Source organism: Mus caroli, unplaced genomic scaffold (assembly GCF_978045245.1).
Source record: "Mus caroli unplaced genomic scaffold, Mus_caroli_1 scaffold_14, whole genome shotgun sequence".
Classification (NCBI taxonomy): Eukaryota; Metazoa; Chordata; class Mammalia; order Rodentia; family Muridae; genus Mus; species Mus caroli.
Genome location: NW_028227269.1, coordinates 32,606,922 through 32,626,397, shown reverse-complemented (window position 1 = coordinate 32,626,397; position 19,476 = coordinate 32,606,922). Strand labels below are relative to the sequence as shown.

General features: G+C 38.9%; 1 protein-coding gene across 13 annotated transcripts in view; it reads left to right on the top strand.

Annotated features, from left to right (window-relative positions):
* The window catches only part of Hdac9 (histone deacetylase 9), a 623,166-nt gene that overhangs the window by 361,519 nt on the left and 242,171 nt on the right, over window positions 1-19,476 (top strand). For 12 of the 13 annotated variants that reach the window (XM_085830292.1, XM_085830303.1, XM_085830298.1 and 9 more), the window contains exon 3: window positions 12,643-12,705. In XM_085830292.1, coding sequence (XP_085686418.1) covers window positions 12,643-12,705 — 63 coding nt within the window. Of the gene's footprint in view, window positions 1-12,624; window positions 12,706-19,476 lie in introns of those variants that run through there. The other variant, XM_021178616.3, reaches the window with a different exon arrangement.

The following is a 19,476-nucleotide window of genomic DNA, read 5'->3' as shown; positions in this document are numbered from 1 at the left end:
AATTGTGTCCCTGCTCTCTGGTATAAAATAAATAATACCTGGGGTGGGGGGAGCACATTAAATGGCAAACACAGACATGTAATTTTGTGTCTCCTGTGAAAGTCCTATTCCATGTTGGTACTGTTATCAGTCTCTCTTGCTCACTCAGATATCAGGTTGATTTTACAAAGATAGTGTAGCCCACAGCCTCTTCTGTAGGTAGGAGTAGCACATTGCTATGTACCAAGAGTTTGCTCAACAGTCTGGGAGTAATGCCAACACTGGAAGATGACCGCACTCTCTATACTTTGGGTTTATTTTTTTATAGGAATGCCGTGAAATCAGTGATCTTCAGATACTGCTTTTTGGTGCTTCCAGATGACCTTTAGAAGGAGGACTTACGTCATGGAGGACCCCAGTCACACAGAATGCTTAAGCCTTTAGTTTTAATTGTGTGTGAGGGTACACATGAGTACAGGTATCTTCAAAGAGTAGAGCATTGGATTGTCCTGTAGTTTGAATTACAGGCAGTTGTGAGCTGCCTGACATGGGTTCTGGGAACCTGAACTTGGGTCCTCTGAAAGACCAGAGCATGCTCTCAAGCACTAAACCATCTCTCTATCCTCAGTCATGCATTTCTTAATTTGTGTATTAATACCGTTAAATATAAAAACAGCAGTGCATTGAGGTCTATCTTGTCACAATAGAGCACTTCATAGCATCTTTAACATCATTGCTACATTGCATACCAAATGTTAACACTACCATTTACAGGATGACAGAATTTTGACTCAGAAATGTTGAGGAATTCATTTTGGTTGTACCTCTCAATACTAACTTACTGAGATAATAAGCATAACTCATATAAAAGTGCTCTCCTCTCCCAACTCATGGCATGGGTTGAGTAATTATGTGACTGTCAAAATGGAAAGGGGAAACTCCACAAGGCCTCAATCCTACAGAAAGCACTACAGGCAACTCAGGAGTGCTGACAGCAGGAGAAATAGGCTTCTCCAGGGATGGTCCGACACCAAATAATCACGCCTAAAACCATACATACAAATAACATCGTACAAAGTGAACAAGTTCTATCTAGAAGTATATGTATACACATAAAACCAGACACGAGTTTCATCTGATGAAAGAAAAAAAGGCCATGAATTTGAAAGAGTTCAAAAAAGGGCTTGGAGGGGTATTTGGAGAGAGGAAAAAGGGGATTGTAATTATCATCTCATACAGAAAAGAAAGATATTTAAAAGGAAATGAAGTGGTTCTCATGAATCGGCTTTCCGTTCATCTCTAAAGCCATGGTTCCTACAGTTTTCAGAATATATCCTTCTGATCTAGAAGGTGCATGAGCACATGGCCTCTCTTTGAAAATGCTTTGGCCAAGTAGGGTTTCTTTTAACCAGAAAAATCAAGGAGATTCTAAGTTAGATCTGTTTTATCATAGCTTTTATGGTGTCAGATGAACCACATCACTGTGTGGAAGAATGGAAATGGAGCTGATCTTGCCTGCTACAGAGACCTAAGAACATGGGGAAAATTCTTTGAATCTTCAAAAATCCTATTTTATAAAAGAGTTTCAATATAGAAGTGTAAATATTTTAAGTAATAGAATATCTTAAATAATAAATCCCCTGGAATATATTTCTGAGAATTTTTTTATGTTTTATAGAGTTAAAATGCCCTGCCAGTCTGTCCCAGAAAGCATTGTATGTTGGGGAACCATCATATTGATGGCCAGGTGAAGGTAATGTTAGTGTAGAACATGAACTTTTCAGGGAAGGTAAAAACCACTTCTAAGATGAAGTGGGGTGGAAAGAGGAGACACAGAAGATGCTGGGCTTCACATGTGCTGAGGGAGTATTGTTCTCTAAGCTATACTCAAGAGGTGAATCAGTGAATGCCATTACTCTATTCTTGTCTTCTTGATGAATTGCACAGAATCATATGCAACCAAACTGTCCCGATTCCCTGATTTTGTCAAGGTTGGACAGTGAGTTTGAGTACGTTCATTCATGATCCAGAAGTATGTAGAGAATCATTTACTGAGTAAATGTAAATTGATTTATAGGAACACAAATCATTTTTTTAATGGAGAAGCATCATAAAAACAAAGGATGACATTCTATGCTGATAAGACAGAAAAGTGTTCACCAAAATAGGAAAAACGTGGAGGATGATCATGGATTATAATAGCAGTATGTGAAAATACTGAAGAATAAAGAATTGGCACAGGGACCACCAACACACTCCATCTTATCTACATTGTTTGAAAAGAACTGGACCTTGCTGTCAAGTCACACTGTGGTCTGAACATGAATGACATTTGAAGTCATCTGTCTCTATTCTAAAAATTCTCATACCCACGGTTCCTTAGCACTTAGTGACATGGCCAGTTGTCCATATTTATACTTTATGGGCCATTGCTGTAACTTTTTAATCCATCAAAAGTAAGTCAAATGTGGTTTTGATCCTTCCTCTCTTTTAAATTTGGTAGTTCACACACAAATATGTTGGATTCTTAAGTTAGAATTTAATCATAGCTATAAAATACTATTATTTTTAGAGGTAAGCACTCTAGAACTCTCTTGATAGGATTTGATGATAGGTGTGGTGTGAGCAGATGAATAACAACTTGTCCTTCAAGGTCAGCAATGACAAAAAAGCTGCCGTTTGAATTTGTGTTATCTGCCGTCCTTGCATTAGCAAGGAAGAGTTCAATCACAGTTCTCAACTGAAGCACTTCTCTGGATTCCATATACGACTGAATTAGGATTTTTTTTCAAGAGCACATTTTATTTCTAAGCCAGTAAACATTAAAATCCCAGCTAAATTTATGCATACAATAACAATTGATGAAAAAAGAGGCCATGAACCTGAAGGAGAACAGGGGGTCTTAATAGGAGGGTTTGGAGAGAGGTTAGGAAAGGAAGAAATATAATTATATTATAATTTCAAAAACTATTAGTAAAAAGTTTATATTGTATCAGAAAGCTCAAAATGACAAATTCTTTGTAAAAAACAAAGACACAAGAACCAAACAAATAAACAAACAACCACAGCAACATTAGAGGCAGACTTATTGTTGCACACCAACAATTGACGACCAGAATGTAAATGACACTTGAGTAGACTTCTAGATTTATTTTCATACCCCTGTCTGTGTTAAAACTGGGATCCCTACTGAGTGTTTATGATGTCATAATTACCTTGTTCTTCTGGAGTTCAGACAATGTGAGCTAGTTTATTCATTCTATTTTGTACTTCGTATGGATGCTGCTCCATAGAGATGCTCATTTATTCGAAAGAGGCTTTCTGTTTCCGGCAGCTGTGATCAAACACTGACGAAAACAACTTAAGGAAGAAAGAGGCTATTTTAGTTCATAATTCCAGGTTACAGCTCATCATTGTAGGAGAGTCAAGGCAACAGGAACTTGAGGCAGCTAGTCACGTCCACAGTTAAGAGCAAAGATATAAATGCATGCATGCATGCTTCTGCTTGGATTGTCACCATTCTCATATAGTTCATGGTCCAGCCTACAAATTGGGGCTGCCCACATTCATGATGGACTGTTTCAACTCAGTCAACCCCACTAGATGGTCCTTTACAGGCATGCCTACAAGTCAACCGTATATATACATTTTCTCATTGTGACTCTCTTCCCAAGTGATTCTAGATTGTATCAGGTTTGCAATTAAGGTTAAATGAAACAATAGCAATGTTTCCTGGCTGATATGTACTGACTTTAGTTCAGCATGTCTTAGTTAGGGTTTTATTGCTGTGAACAGACACCATGATCAAGGAAACTCTTACAAAGACAACAGTTAACTGGGGCTGGCTTACAAGTTCAGAGGTTCAGTCCATTATCATCAAGGTAGGAGCATGGTGGCATCCAGGCAGGCCTGGTGCAGTAGGAGCTGAAAGTTCTACATCTTCACCTGAAGGCTGCTGGAAGACTAGCTCCCATGTGGTTAGGATAAGAGTCTTATAACCCACACCCACAGTGACACACCTACTCCAACAGGGCCATATCTTCTAATTGTGCCAGTCCCTGGGCCAAGCATTTAAAAACCATCACAAAGCATTAGTAGAAAATGGTGCTAACTAGTTAAGTGTTCTCATGTGTGATGTTTATTGGAGAGTCAAATGATAGAAACAATTGTGCTATGTTCCCTCTTGTTGAAAGGAAGAAAGGTTATAACGCTTTTCTCTCAGAACCTTGAGAGATGTAACAGATTCAGTAGAATTCACCGATTAGTGTGGAGTACATGAGCCAGCTATCATGGTGTGCTACTACAGAGGCATAACAGATTCATGTAGTACGAACCAGTGCCATTGATGACAAGAGTTTTCTAAACATCTCTGTCATTGAGACAATTGTTAATTATTATAATCCAGTATTGTAATTTGGGAGGGACAGATGCACTTTATGTTAATATCTTAGTGTTGATATCTTTCAAATACAAGAAGGACATGGTATTGCTTTGTTCACTCAAGTTCTATTAGATCTCATAGAGACGTTTCTAATATTTTATGGATGATGATAAGCCAAGGAAAATGAGTCTGGGGAAAGCATGATAACCCTGAACTGAATTAATGAGATTATAATTATTATAATGACATACAGCCATGAGTTTAGATTTTGATTATGATTTATTTATTGCTAAATTGATGTTTTTGTAAGAAACTACAGCAAAATTGATGGCAATGAAATATTGTAAGTTGTATGATAGGGGGATTATTGCAGATCACCTATCATTTATTCATTGCAGTAATATTTCTTGGGTAGGAAGCTGTGTATAAACTTGAGACTAGATTGTGCTCAAATCTAGTCATGCAGCAGGCAGCAAAATGTACCACCTTTTCAAGCTTATAGGTGAAGGTTAATAACCACGATTGAACACTTAAACACTGAATCAACTCTACAGCTTTCTTTAAGAATTTCTGCAGTGTGTGCAGTGTGTATATTAGGAGCATAGATTGATAATAGCTTCTCAAATATTTTAATACCTCAAATGTGAATTGCTTAGAAGAGCATTTTGGTATTATTTTAGTAATAGCTATCTCTTACTGAATTTCCATCAGTCTGTTATTATATGATTTTCTGTAATTTTATAACCCTCCAAGGTTTCATAGTAAGAATCACGGTATTAAAATTAACAGAAAATTGAAATGAGCTCAAAAGGACTTTTGTTTGTTTCTTTTTGTTTTAAGCCAGACTAGCCTGGAATCTTTTTTTCTACAAAGACTGGGCTAGCCTCAACCATTTGGTGATCTTTCTGCCTCTGTATCCCAAGTGCTATAATTGCAGATTATATGTCACCATGCTTGGACAAAAATTGAGTTTTTAAATTAAACTATATTAGTAGTAACTGTATTTCTTTTAAAACTAAAAATTCTACAGAAGCACAAGCTATCTTTCTTTGTACATCTATGATTATTCAGTATCCGAATGAATGAGTTTTGTATTTAAACCTAAGGTTTACTTGGTCCATCAATTCTGGGTGTTGCATGGTCATATAGGTTTATCCTCTTGTGTTGGACATTTAAAGCTGAATAGAGCCACGCATGTGCAATTGGAAAGCACTCAGAAAATATAACTCAGAACAAGTCGCTCCTCAGGAAGACCAGCACCCAGGTGCTCTTCACCTGAAGTGTGAGTGCTGGCCTCACGTCCCAGCAACAAAAAGACATTTCTGAACATTTTTTCCTAGCCTTTCCATGTTGAATATTAGTGACACTGCTTCCTAGTGTCTGAGCTATTTTAATTATTTTCATTTGAAAAATTATTTTGTAATAATACTCACTAATTTGATATTGTAATAAAAAGATATTTTATCCATTTATATTTTTAGCAATGTAATTACTGCTTTGGGAAGAAGATCAAATCTCCTGGGTCTCATGCTTTATTGAGCTTCAGAATTGGTAGAAAAGCTACTGCAAAGATAGAATTTTTTTCTATATCCAATAAGTTGCTTTTCTAGTAAGTTGATCCTGACACTCTGTAAACCCCTAATACCAGAAGTCATTGTTCAATCTGCTCTAACTTCTAAAACTAGAGGAAGTCATAACTTAATGCACTCAATTTTGAAAGAAAATAGGGGGAGGGTATCAAATCAAGATCCAGTGATCCTTTTAAAAATGGTTTTGTATGGAACCATCTCTTTTTATAATTTGATTGAAGATGCATTTTCCTAACTTCTCTACCTGCTGCTGGGTCCAGCCAGGTATACCGAGCCTGGTGGCAAGCAGCTTCTCCAAGTTGTGAGCAGCTATAAAAATGACTGCCATTTATTGACTAACAACTGATGCTTTTCTTCTAGAAGAGAAAATTCAGGTAAATAAGTTAGTCCACATGAGTACATAGACCATTCCCCCCTCCACACTGCTCCTTAGAAAGCTGAGAGCACAAACCCATTGATCACAATGGAGTGCATATCAAATTCATTGATCACAATGGAGTGCATTTAATGCTATTGTTGTTGGCAGCAGTGTGAGGCATATGACGATGCAACGGAGGGAAATGACCAAGGGTGGCTGTGTAGAGGGAGGATACCAGACTTCACCCAGGAATTTATGGAATTCTTATAATGCACATTTTAATCTTTAAGGAACTGAGGTTTAAAGCTTAGAATCTGGGATGAAATGAAAAGCCTACATACCTGATGTTTCTATCATTATGCCTCTAGAGAAGAGATTGCCTTTGCTTAGGGTGGGAACTTCAGCCATCAGTAAGACAGATTGGAGAAAAGACCATGATGAGCAGGAGGTCTGAGAGGGGAGGGGTCTGTAATAGGTTACTTTAACTCATATTTAAAGTGCTGGCTATAGAACCTAGCTCCTTGAGCACGCTAGAAAAAAGAAAGGAAAGAAGGAAGGAAGGAAGGAAGGAAGGAAGGAAGGAAGGAAGGAAGAAAGAAAGAAAGAAAGAAAGAAAGAAAGAAAGAAAGAAAGAAAGAAAGAAAGAAAGGGAGAAAGAAAGAAAGAAAGGGAGAAAGAAAGAAAGAAAGAAAGAAAGAGAGAGAAAGAAAGAAAAAAGAAAGAAATGAGGAAAGAAAGAAATGAGGAAAGAAAGAAAGAAAGAAAAGAGGAAAGAAAGTAAGAAAGGAGGAAAGAAAGAAGAGAGAGAGAGAAAGAAAGAAAGAAAGAAAGAGAAAGAAAAAAGAAACGAGGAAAGAAATAAATAAAGGAGGAAAGAAAGTAAGAAAGGAGGAAAGAAAGAGAGAGAGAGAGGAAGGAAGGAAGGAAGGAAGGAAGGAAGGAAGGAAGAAAGAAAAAGACAGTGCTCAACCACTGAGCACTGTCTTCAGCATTGTATTAGCTTTGGAAAGACACTTTATCGTTTTTCCCAGGTATCTTTGTCAAGTGTTTTATAATTGCATAATTATTGAAAAGACATTTGAAGATAGGATTCAATACTTACTTTCCACTATTTTGGAAACCTGGACTTCTGCTTTCATTGTTTCCCATTTTTTAATCTATCTGAAGGTAAAATATGGTAATAATTCAATTTCAAAAGAACTTAGCCAATTGAATTAAATTTATTATATTGAGATTTTTTTCTTAAAAATGCCCTTTAGGTTGTTTATGCTAGTAAACATTATTGTAAAATGCTCCCGACATGATCCGTAAAATGAGTGTCAAAAAGAGCTGTTAAGATCTGAACTTCATTTCTTTACCAGCACTAGTGAGATGGAGTGAGACAACCAGCTTCTTGCAGTTGAGTTTTCTGGATGTGAAATGCTGGCGGTCACTGTCCGTATTGTTTTCACAGTGTACGTTTTTCTTCTGCAAGACAAACTTCAATTGCCATACAAAGGGCCTAATATATGTTCATACTAAAATATCTTTTTGTTGTCAACACTTAAGTGGTAGATAGGAATGCTAATGAAGAAGAAGATGGAGTAAATCCATCCTGTTAGAGGTGAGACAAAGAAGACAGTCAAAATGAAGACACGTTGGACAGCAGTTTCCTGGAACCTCGGAGAAATAGGATAATTACTTGCTATTCTGGAGTTTTATTCTATTTTTGCTTATAAAAGCTTGGAGATCTTTTTTGTCAATTGTGTTCTGTGGGTGTAATTAAGCATGAAGTGACGAAAGATGTGTAGGCATCTATTATGCCAATATTATGATTGTGTTATTTGTCTTACATATTTTTCACAATTTTTGTATATTCTGTTGAAAACACTCGAAACAAGTAGACAATTATTCCACTTTTATCAGTAATTCATTTGACACTTTATTTTGAAAATCTAAAGTAACATACTTGCATAGTTTTGATAAGGGGTAAAGCAGGGTAACTGGAAAACATGAATGTTAGAGATACAAAGTTAATTACCTTGGTCACCATAAAAGAAAGTCTCTTTGGACCTGATTATGAGACACAAACACAAAGAAAGAAAGACGTGGTGCTGGATGCACAGGGAGCTTGATGGCAGCAGGTTTTCTTTCTCCTTTGAACAATGTAAATATTGCAAATACTGGGTAACAGAGAAATGTATTTCATCATCAAATATTTATATATTCTCTCATAATTTCCTCATGGTTGCTTGCATTAATTTATTTGTGTATTTAGTTTACATCCTGACTGTAGTCCCTCTGCTCTCCTGGTAGTTTCCCCCTTCACCTCTGAAAATGGGGAGGTCCCTTCCAAGGAACCAACCCAACCTGGTACCTCAAGTCACTTCAGTACTAGGTGCATCCTCTCCCACTGAGGACAGACTGACAAGTAATTCCCTCTTATTCATCTCTCTCTTGACCTCCCTTTACCCTTAGGTCTTTTCCGTCCTTGTCCCAATTGTTCCCCTTCTGCTTTTATGACATTCAGGAGGTATAATATGCATCCTCGTACCCCTTCTCTCTCTGCCCCTCAGTTGTGTAGATCTCCTCTTCTTGTCTCAGTTTCCTTTCTATTTTGATATTCTACATATACATATGCATATGTATGTCCCACATAAATACATACATACATACATACATACATACATGCATACATTCAAATCAGTACTCCACAGAAATATTTTTCTTAGTCTGACTTGTTTTATTTAAGATGATTATATCTAGGTCCATAATGTTCCTGACAGTGTAATGATTTCATTCTTTATACTGGATAAATCCTAGTGCTCATATATACCCATTATCTTTTAATTTATCCATGTATTGATGTGCCTCTGGGCTGATCACATATCTAAATAATGCCATAGTGAGCATGGCTGTCCCCAGGGCTGGCCTGTAGTCCTCTGGGTATATACCAATAGTGGTAAAAGAGCTTAAATGATAGCTCTCAGTTTAGCTGTTTGAGGAATCTCTATAGAGATTTCTATAGTGACTGCAGTAGCACCAGTTTTAATTCCCATCTGAGGTGCATGTGGTTTCCTCTGTCAAAACGTGCTCATTAGCATCAAGTTACCTTGTTATCTACATGAGATACATCTTGATTGAAGGTGGAGTCAAAGCAATTTTAACTTGCATTTTCCTGATGCCTAGGGTGTTGACTGCCCATCAACCAGTGAATGGGTAATGAAATCTGGTCCAGATATAAAATGGAGTACTATTCATCTCTAACAAAAAGGAAACACAAAATTTCAGGAAAGTAGGTGGGCTTAAAATGTATTAATTGATATCAATTGAGGTCACATAATATCAGAAAGAAAAATAACATTTTTTTCTCTCATGCACATCTAGTCTATTACAAATATGTATATATGTAAACAAATATTCCTGTGGCTAAAATATAACATTTAGAAAGAAGAGAATAAGAGATATATTATAGGTGATAAGGAAAGATTAAATACATCTGTACACATTAAATGCTGGACAGTAATAATGAAACCAGATATAAAGCTAATTGAATTTTTTTTAGGTTTAACTCTGTCATTATTTTTTCAGGTTTTGTTTGTTTAGTTGGTTGGCTTGTTGTTGTTGTTGTTGTTGTTGTTGTTGTTGTTGTTGTTGTTGTTGTTCTGAGGCAGATGACCACATGAAAATATAATTAACAGTGGAATACAAGACCTCTTGTGAAGCTCCACAGCTTCTGAATGGCTATTCTAACTGTGTAAACGTTCATTAAAATGCATACACTTAGGATACGACCAATCTCATGTGTGATGTTTTCTATTTATAAGTTCTCTACAAAAAATTATAAATAAAAAATCATTTTACAAGCTCTGCGAATGGATGTCTAAAAGCTTTTCTGATAGGACCTTAATGCACTAAGCAGAGTGCACTAGATGGAACAATAAATGGAGATGTGTCTTAGAGTGCAAAAACATTATAGAATAAATATTAAAAATGAAACAATAATAAGGGGAGAAACATTGCATCTCTCGATTAAAAAAAAAAAAGAATGAAGCTGCCCTGACTGGATGAGCAGCTCCTGTGGGAGAAACTGAGGCAGACTGCGTATAACTATTGAGAACAATCCCTTTCACCAGGTCCAAAGTGCTGAGTATGATAACCACACCAAGATGGCTTTCCCTACGAAGGACAGTGCTTCCATCCCTTGAATTTTATACATCCATTAAAAAAATGTGAAAACTATTTTCCAGTGATAGAAACATTAAGGATTTGTTGTTTTGCTTAAATACAACTGCCTCTAGAAAACTGCTTTGAAATGTTTTGAGTTGGCTATTCAGATAATGCCTTTTCCTGAAGAGGAGGGATCTACACAAGGAAAAGATCCAGCCATTGTTATCCCATCTTCTGTTTGTCAGACTTCTGTGCGCCCTTCTTTGCTTTTCCTGGTTTCCACAGCCTGCCTGTGGGGGGCGTCCTCTGCCATCTGCGTGGTCCAAGCCTTGGCAACAGGAGCTCTTCTTCCTCTTGTCTCCCCTGTCCCTGATGGTGATGCTGAGTAGCTTAGACTTGGAAAACCTGGCAGAATGAGGGGTTTCCCTTTCCTCTATGTCCTTGGAACTGGTTAAATGCTGGTGTCCCATTTGAGGATGCTGAATTCATTGCTTGCAGAGAAATGTTATTATAAATGTATGCCAGAGACTATAGAACCTTTCTGAGAGGTTGTGCAGTCCATTTGCCTTATAGGTGAATTCTATAACCTGTGTTGGCCTCAAACGATTGACATTTTTTATACTAAACCGAGGTCTATATTTCAGCGAGCCAAGATATAAATAGGTGCTGGCCATTTACTCTTGGGTAGTGGGCACAGAAATTGATGGTCTGATTGGCAGGTGCAGATGCTCACTGCTCTCACATCTGTAAGAATGTATCATCACTTTTACAGGTGAAGTGCATCTGGCCTGTGGCACAGAGGAAAGTACTGCAGATCTAAGCCACAGTTGGATTTTTTGTTTGTTTGTTTTGTTTTGTTTTAAGTGTAATAGGAAATGGCTGCAATAAAATTGATCTAAGATTGGTCTAAGATCACGTTAGGGTCGGTGAGATGGACAAATAGCACGTAAACAACAACAACAACAAGAACCAACCCAAACCTTCATAAAGTTTTTTATTCTGGGGTGTGCTTGTTTTTCCAAAAACTACCTCTGCTAAATCTCCTGTCAGTGCTGAAACTAGAAGGCAGAAAAGCTTCTAGTCCCACAGCCAACTGCAGTGTAGCCAGAGAAACAGGCAACAAAAATAGAACACCAGGATTGCTGTGCGTGGGTGAGGCAGAAACCACATTATGAGCAAAAGCTTCCAGTATTATTTTAGAACCAATACAGCTCTGCACTTCTCTGCTCCCTCTTCCAAAAACACATACTACAGAAATAAAATGAAATGAAATGTGTGTGCACTCTCCCTCCTTGAGTTAGAATTCAGCTCCTTTTTCTCTTGATTTCCTTTCCTTGGAGGTGAGATGCCAGTGTGAAAAGCCAACATGTAACGCAAGTTGAGGGAGGAAAGAGTTAATTGCTTTTAAGGCCCTGCAATAGAGAATTATGGTTTGAAAGATAGAGGCTGGACAGCTGGCTTTGGTGGGGTATTTTTAAATGCATTAATGCAGGCTGCAATCACTCGGCCATGCTTGACCTATTTTTGGCTCAGGCCGACCATTGTTCTATTTCTGTGCCTGTGGGCCATGCTGTTGTTGATTCATATGCAAATGGATTATCACTAGCTTTAGCCAACTTGAGCTGAGAGAGACTGAGAAAGGGAAGAGAGAGACGCACAGACAGATAGGAGGACACCCTCTGGAGCCACTTGCAGGCTGAGGATCTCGCCTTGATACCCTAGCAGTCCAGGGAGCTAGACACCAGGTTTAATGGTTTCTTTTCTTTTTTATCCCCATGGGTAGAGTTAACATTTTTCTACTTATTCTTAAAGAGAAATAACCCCTGAAGCACATTCCTTTTGCCCACCTGCTCTTAGTTTCCAGGATAACCTAAAACTCCAGCCAGCTATAGCATCCAGTCTGCTCTTTCTGCTTTGCACACAGGTTGGTAATTGGAGGGGTCTGGGGTCTGGGTGGGGGAGTGCCTAGGTCTTTTTAAAGGGTATGTCCATCTAAGCAGAAAGGAAATTATTGTGGAAGTTGATCCCCCGCTTGCCGTTTCTCCTCGGAGAAGAGGGAGGACCAGTCAGGGTAGCTCTTGGGACCAGAGAGCACTGAGCAGTGATGAATCTTTCATGGAGCTGAAGTAAGAGTGACTGGAGTATGCTGCAGACAATTTACGAGACTGACTCCTGTGTTTCCTCAGATGGAGTGGCCGGACGGGAGCAGCTCTTGGCTCAGCAAAGAATGCACAGTATGATCAGCTCAGGTATGATCTCTTTTAGAGCTGGGATGTTTATGTTTGAGAAGGCTGGAGGGGAGGCGGGGAGGGAAATGAAAGAAAGCAGCTTGCTTAAGGAATTGCTTTTTCGGCTTGATGTTGATTTTTTTTTTCCTTGGTGCCATTGAAGTGTTTAACTTAGATCCTTCCCTTACCCTTTGCCTGCACATTCTGAGTGTGTTCAGAGAAGGCTGTTTCTGAATGAAATTGCAAAGTATTGCTTCTGATGCCAGGGGACACGAACACAAGTAAAAGGAAGGTGTTAGCCTTACTGTGCAACTAGAGAAAGGAGAACTGTATTGTGATTGTTCACACATGCTAGTGGGACTTTAAGTTCAGCTTGGGGCTTCAGTTTAAATCGCAGCTTCAGTCAGCCAGATGACTGTATGTTTACAGTGTGCATGCACAAGCGGAACTATTTATAGACCTACCTTCTGAAGGATGTGTCTGAGGGGTTCTCAAGGTAGTTTTATTCCTTTTCCGAATGTGGCATTTTCTCTGAAGCGAAGAGTGAATTTGTTGTAGATGAGACAGAATTATTACCAGATGCTTATTATAATTTCCCCCCAAACACTTGGAAGTCTAGCAGTGCCAGGCAGGTGCATGCACACACACACACACACACACACACACACACACACACACACACACACGTGCATGCACACACACACACATGTGCATGCACACACACATGTGCATGCGCGCACACACACACATACAAAGAAATAAATGTGTTAGAAGCAGGTGCAATGCTTTGTCAAATTCTGACAGGAACCAATTCTAGTTTGTAGTTTTCATGTACATGCTTGAGCTCTCTCGGAGATCCTCTGATGGGTGATGGGGCTTGTCTGTTTTATCAGTTTATGTCTATTAAAAGTTCCTACTCTCCAGGCAGGCTGATTTGCTTTAATTACTGCTGTTTGTTATTTGGTTCCTATAACTAATTCATAAAGCTTTTATTACTCTGTTTCTGCCATCTTCTGAATACTGTAGCCTAAATTGGTTCAAAGTTCTTCTGTGGAGCTTCCGAGTCCCCCTGTGTACTTCCTCTCAGTTATAGATCACTGCCTTCATCCCCGATGTCACATAAAACAGCTTTTGCTTAGTAGACTTAAGTAGGAAAGGAATATTCCACAGGTTGGCATGAAGTCGCCTTTGGTGCCTGTACACATTCCCATCTGTGGATCCTGCTTAAAGCCTGTTCTCTTTAAAGATCTGTTCAGTGCGATGGTTTTTAGATCCTCTGTTTTCCCCATCTTTTTATAGAGTCATAATGAAATGTCAGTTTTGTAAAATTTGGTATTTTACACCAATGCCGCAGTAATTGCATTCATGAGTGATGTCTGTTTAGCAAAAGCGAACATACTAAAACATCCATGGTTTATTATCATTGTGGCTGAAAGCTAACAAGGGCTCAGGGAGAAGAAGCTAGCAGGTGTGTCCGGGCTGGAACTGGACACTTAGCATTGCATTTTTGAAATATCAGTGAACACTAGAAAGGATTATTTTATCTATCTCTTCAGTACCATAGTGACTTTTTCGTCTTTGTCTTCGTGTACAATTGTTTCATCTTTTAGAGAATAGAAACAGCCATGTCTTGAAAGTAACAACTGTTAACTGACACTGGGCTAGCCACAAGTGTGTTAGCAGCTTTATGTGTTAGCCCATGATTTTAATAACCATCCAACTTGACTCAAAGCCCAATAGAGATTATCATTTACCTGACATTAAAAGATTAGTATGCAGCCTAACAAGATTTTCAAACTGGAAAGCCTGGGATTGCTTAACTGCCAGCAAAGCACCTGCAGCTACATACGTGTAGCATACAGGTAGCATTGTTACAGGTAAGATACTGTGCTAGCACATGGAGAGCAGTGTTGTAGTCAGTGTCAGCCTAGCCTACCACACAGCCCAGTCTGTCTGCGGCAAACAAGGAAGGGCTAGATTGTACTTGGTTAAAAGACAGACCCTTAATCAAATCCTTCCTATGATATTTGATTTTGTTTACTGAATATTTCTTTCATTCCATCTTTTTTGTGTGTGTGGTTTCTCTTTCCTGAGGATCACAGAGATACCAAGTACATTTTCCAATATAGGTTGCTCAGATTCCACCCTGAAGTTTCTCTCCTAATTTTAAATGAGCATCGTAGAGATCAGGTTTGCAAATCTCCTCAGCTGTAGTCTTCTTAGAAAACTTAGACCTTCAGTGGTGGAGTTAGGACCTGTATAGTTGGTTCTGGTGGACCTTCACCAGATTATTAATTTTTCCCTCTGGACTCGTTACTAAATTATTAATGTGCTTATCTTGATCGAGTTACAGATCTTGCTTTCATGTTTCTTTCTGATCTGTTTTAAGTACAGAATAAGAAGTGTAGGGTGTCTGGCTGATAGAACAGACATCCACAGCGGTGCTGGGAGGTAGCAATGTTGTCCCCAGACACACATGTTGATGAGTTTGCTGACAGCTGCTTGTGGAGTTGATTTGATCATCTTCAAACAGTCATTGATGATGTGCACCTGCTGGTCTGTCAGCATCCCTATGAGAGTCACATGTATAGGCACATCTGTAAAGTGTATGTGGGCATATTTTTCCAAAGAGAAGAACTGGCTCTCCAATCTTGCTGAACATTCTAGATGAGTTGGATTATCTGTCAGGAAATAGGATTTTGGTCTATAGTCATGTTTTGTTAATTTTCTTATAAATTTGCTATTTCCTTGGGTATCTTGTTTTCATTAGAACAAAGTCATTTCCTTATGACTATGTATCAGGGCAGGTTCACAATGTGTGTGTTGGTTCACATGTGTGTGTTCTGTGAAACATATCAGATATAGTGATCAAAGACAAAGAAGCTGATGAGTATGTGTTCAAACTGTGAAACTTCACTAGATATTTAATGAGATTGGTTATTTTTAAGAGTTAGTTTCATTATTCAATTGTGATTAGCAATGTGGCAAAATAGCATTTGTTGTTGATATCATATTAGGTCTTATGTGTTAAAATAAATTATTTTTGTGCAGAGATCTTTATATTGGATTGTAACCATTTATATATAGTTGCATGTTTTCCTAATGATGATGGTCAGGCTAGACATCAGGTAGGATAAAGATGGTCTACAGGAGTAACATGGTCTGCTAATGTCTTAGTTAAAAATGTTCTACAATATTGAGTTTTGAAATCCATTCCAAGTGATGAATTTTACCAGGTCCATTTCCACATTTGTGGCTTGTGTGAACCATGTACAAATATTGACTCGAGTCTGTCAGAAGGAGCAGGCAGAAGGAGGCACAGTTTTCTGTTTTCAGGCTTTTAGCCTAGCATATTGGACAGCAGAAATATTCACCCAATGTTGGACCAGTTTCAAGGAATTGCCTCAGGTATATACCAAATTGCTGTCAGATATAATTGAAATTAAAAAATCACATTCATTATATATTCTTACTGTTAATGATAAAAACATTTAAGGCTAAAATTTGACTTTTTATTAAGATATGTCTTTACTTTTCCAGAACTTATTGTCTCTTGGTATGTCATACCTAGAGAAATGGACCATTCTGGAGTCAGTAGTCAATTGTATCTACTTGAAAGGTAGAATCTAATTATGAAGTTATCAGTGAAAGCTTATATTGTATAAGAATCACTTCTTGTCTGACCTTTAATTGCTATTTTTCATTTTTTTCTAAATCATGTTATCACTTGGAATATTTGATGAGACTAAATATAAAACTATTTGTAAGTCTGTTGGTGTCTTAGTCAGGGTTTCTATTCCTGCACAAACATCATGACCAAGAAGCAAGTTGAGGAGGAAAGGGTTTATTCGGCTTACACTTCCATGCTGCTGTTCATCACCAAAGGAAATCAGGACTGGAACTCAGACATGTCAGAAGGCAGGAGCTGATACAGAAGCCATGGAGGGATGTTCTTTACTGGCTTGCCTCCCCTGGCTTGCTCAGCCTACTCTCTTATAGAACCCAAGACTACCAGCCCAGGGATGGTCCCACCCACAGGGGGCCTTTCCCCCTTAATCACTAATTGAGAAAATGCCTTACAGTTGGATCTCATGGAGGCATTTCCTCAACTGAAGCTCCTTTCTCTGTGATAACTCCAGCTGTGTCAAGTTGACACAAAAATAGCCAGTACAATTGACCCCTTGTCAACTTGACACACAAACACATCACTAGTAAGCCTCAACCCTTACATTCTTATTCATCCCCAAGATCTAAATAACTTTAAAAGTCCCACAGTCTTTACATATTCTTAAAATTTCAATCTCTTTAAAATATCCATCTCTTTTAAAATCCAAAGTCTTTTTACAATTAAAAGTCTCTTAACTCTGGGCTCCACTAAAACAGTTTCTTCCTTCAAGAGGGAAAATATCAGGGCACAGTCACAATCAAAGCAAAAATCAATCTCCAACCGTCCAACGTCTGGGAACCAACTCACGATCTTCTGGGCTCCTCCAAGGGCTTGGGTCACTTCTCCAGCCATGCCCTTTGTAGCACACACGTCGTCCTCTGGCCTCCAGATGCCTGTACTCCACTGCTGCTGCTGCTCTTGGTGGTCATCTCGTGGTACTGGCATCTCCAAAACACTGTGTGACCCCTTCAGTCCTGGGCCTTCAATTACAACTGGGGCTGCACCTTCACCAATGGCCTTCCATGGCCTCTCATAGTGCCAAGCCTGAGCTGCTGTGTGACCCCTTCATGCCTTCAAAACCAGTACCAACTGGGTGACCCTTACACATTACCAAGTCCCACTGCAGAAGGAGTACAACCTTGCCTATCTCTGGAACACAACCTCTTTGTGCTTTCAGAAAACACTTCCCAGAAGATGTCACCTCAACGATGCTGGTCTCTTCTTAATCACCGCTAATTTCTTAGCTCCAGCTAACCAGCATCAATAGTCCCAGTAATGCAAAGTTTTTGCTTTAGTAGTTCTGGTATCTTGTTAATCACAGCTGATTCTTCAGCCCCAGCTAACCAGAACTACAAAATCTTCACAATAAAAACAGCAATGGCCCTGAAGACAGTCTTTAATTTTCCCCCTGAAATTTCACAAACCAGGCCTCCATCTTCTGCACTGTTCTCAGCATTATCTTCCAAGCTCCTACACAACATCTGATAGAGCTCTTAACAACGAATGGATCTTCAAGCCCAAAGTTCCAAAGTCCTTCCACAGTCCTCCCCAAAACATGGTCAGGTTGTCACAGGAATACCCCACTCTGCTGGTACCAATTTGTCTTAGTCAGGGTTTCTATTCCTGCACAAACATCATGACCAAGAAGCAAGTTGAGGAGGAAAGGGTTTATTCGGCTTACACTTCCATGCTGCTGTTCATCACCAAAGGAAATCAGGACTGGAACTCAGACATGTCAGAAGGCAGGAGCTGATACAGAAGCCATGGAGGGATGTTCTTTACTGGCTTGCCTCCCCTGGCTTGCTCAGCCTGCTCTCTTATAGAACCCAAGACTACCAGCCCAGGGATGGTCCCACCCACAGGGGGCCTTTCCCCCTTAATCACTAATTGAGAAAATGTCTTACAGTTGGATCTCATGGAGGCATTTCCTCAACTGAAGCTCCTTTCTCTGTGATAACTCCAGCTGTGTCAAGTTGACACAAAAATAGCCAGTACAGTTGGCAACAGGGCATATATGTGTGTCTGATGGCTGAGGACCACACAGGTACTGTAATTAGTAGTATATCCATTCACGAAGACTATTCTATAAAGCCCTCTGATGTCTAAAGGAGTTCTAGAGTAGGCATTTAAAATATATTCTACATGACGATTGTGAATTTGGAGATGAAAATGTAAAGATGTCCTGCAGACGCAGCTCCTCACTACTGATGGCTACTGAAGTGGGTCTCATAAAGATAAAAGCTACGGAGCAAACACAGTCCACATGTCAGGGCATTCAACAGGAAGTGCAAAGAAAATTGTGTGTGCCCTGCTTCCTCATCAACAGCCACGGGAAACTCTTAGAATGTTACTGGCCTACCGACAGGTTCCTAGAACTCCACTCTTCCCAAATCTGGAGAGCAGCAGACTGGGTGAGATTCCCTCAGTTAGGTTATCCCTTTTCTCCCACATGACAGAAACTCAGGAGAAGGAATTAAGGAAGACAAGGCTAGTGAACTGGGAGATAGAGCTCACACATGGCCCCTCTAGAGGAATCCTGGCATACAAGCAAGGCCCTGCCTGAGTTTTAGAACAGGCTATTACCACCTAGCTTATCTTAGGGTTTTACCAAAAAGAAAATGTTCAAGTTTTTTTTAGACCAATGATATTGTCTAAAAATTGCTTCCCAGAAAATAGCACACTGTAGGAAGCAGATAAATTCCACAAAACAATACCGCAAAGATGAGCATGGTAAGACTATAGGATGAGCTGGACAGGGAGATGTTTGCTAATGGGATCCCCTGAGAGTGAAAAAATCATGATCATTACAGAACCAAATTCATCATTAGAAATATAAGAAACTGACAAAAGGGGGAAGGATTGAAAAAGGACAGTGGCTTCATGTAAATAGAGAAAGTTTAACACATTTGAGTAACAAAGATTAACAAAATGGTTATTTGCATCCCAGAAATTAATGTTTCAAATCTGTCAATGAAGATAAAATGTATACAAAGTGGTTTTATGTGTATATATATATATATATACACATACATATATATGATGAATTTATATATGTATAAATATATATACAATGCACATAGATAGATGGATGGATAGATAATAGATAGATTGAAGATATATATGGT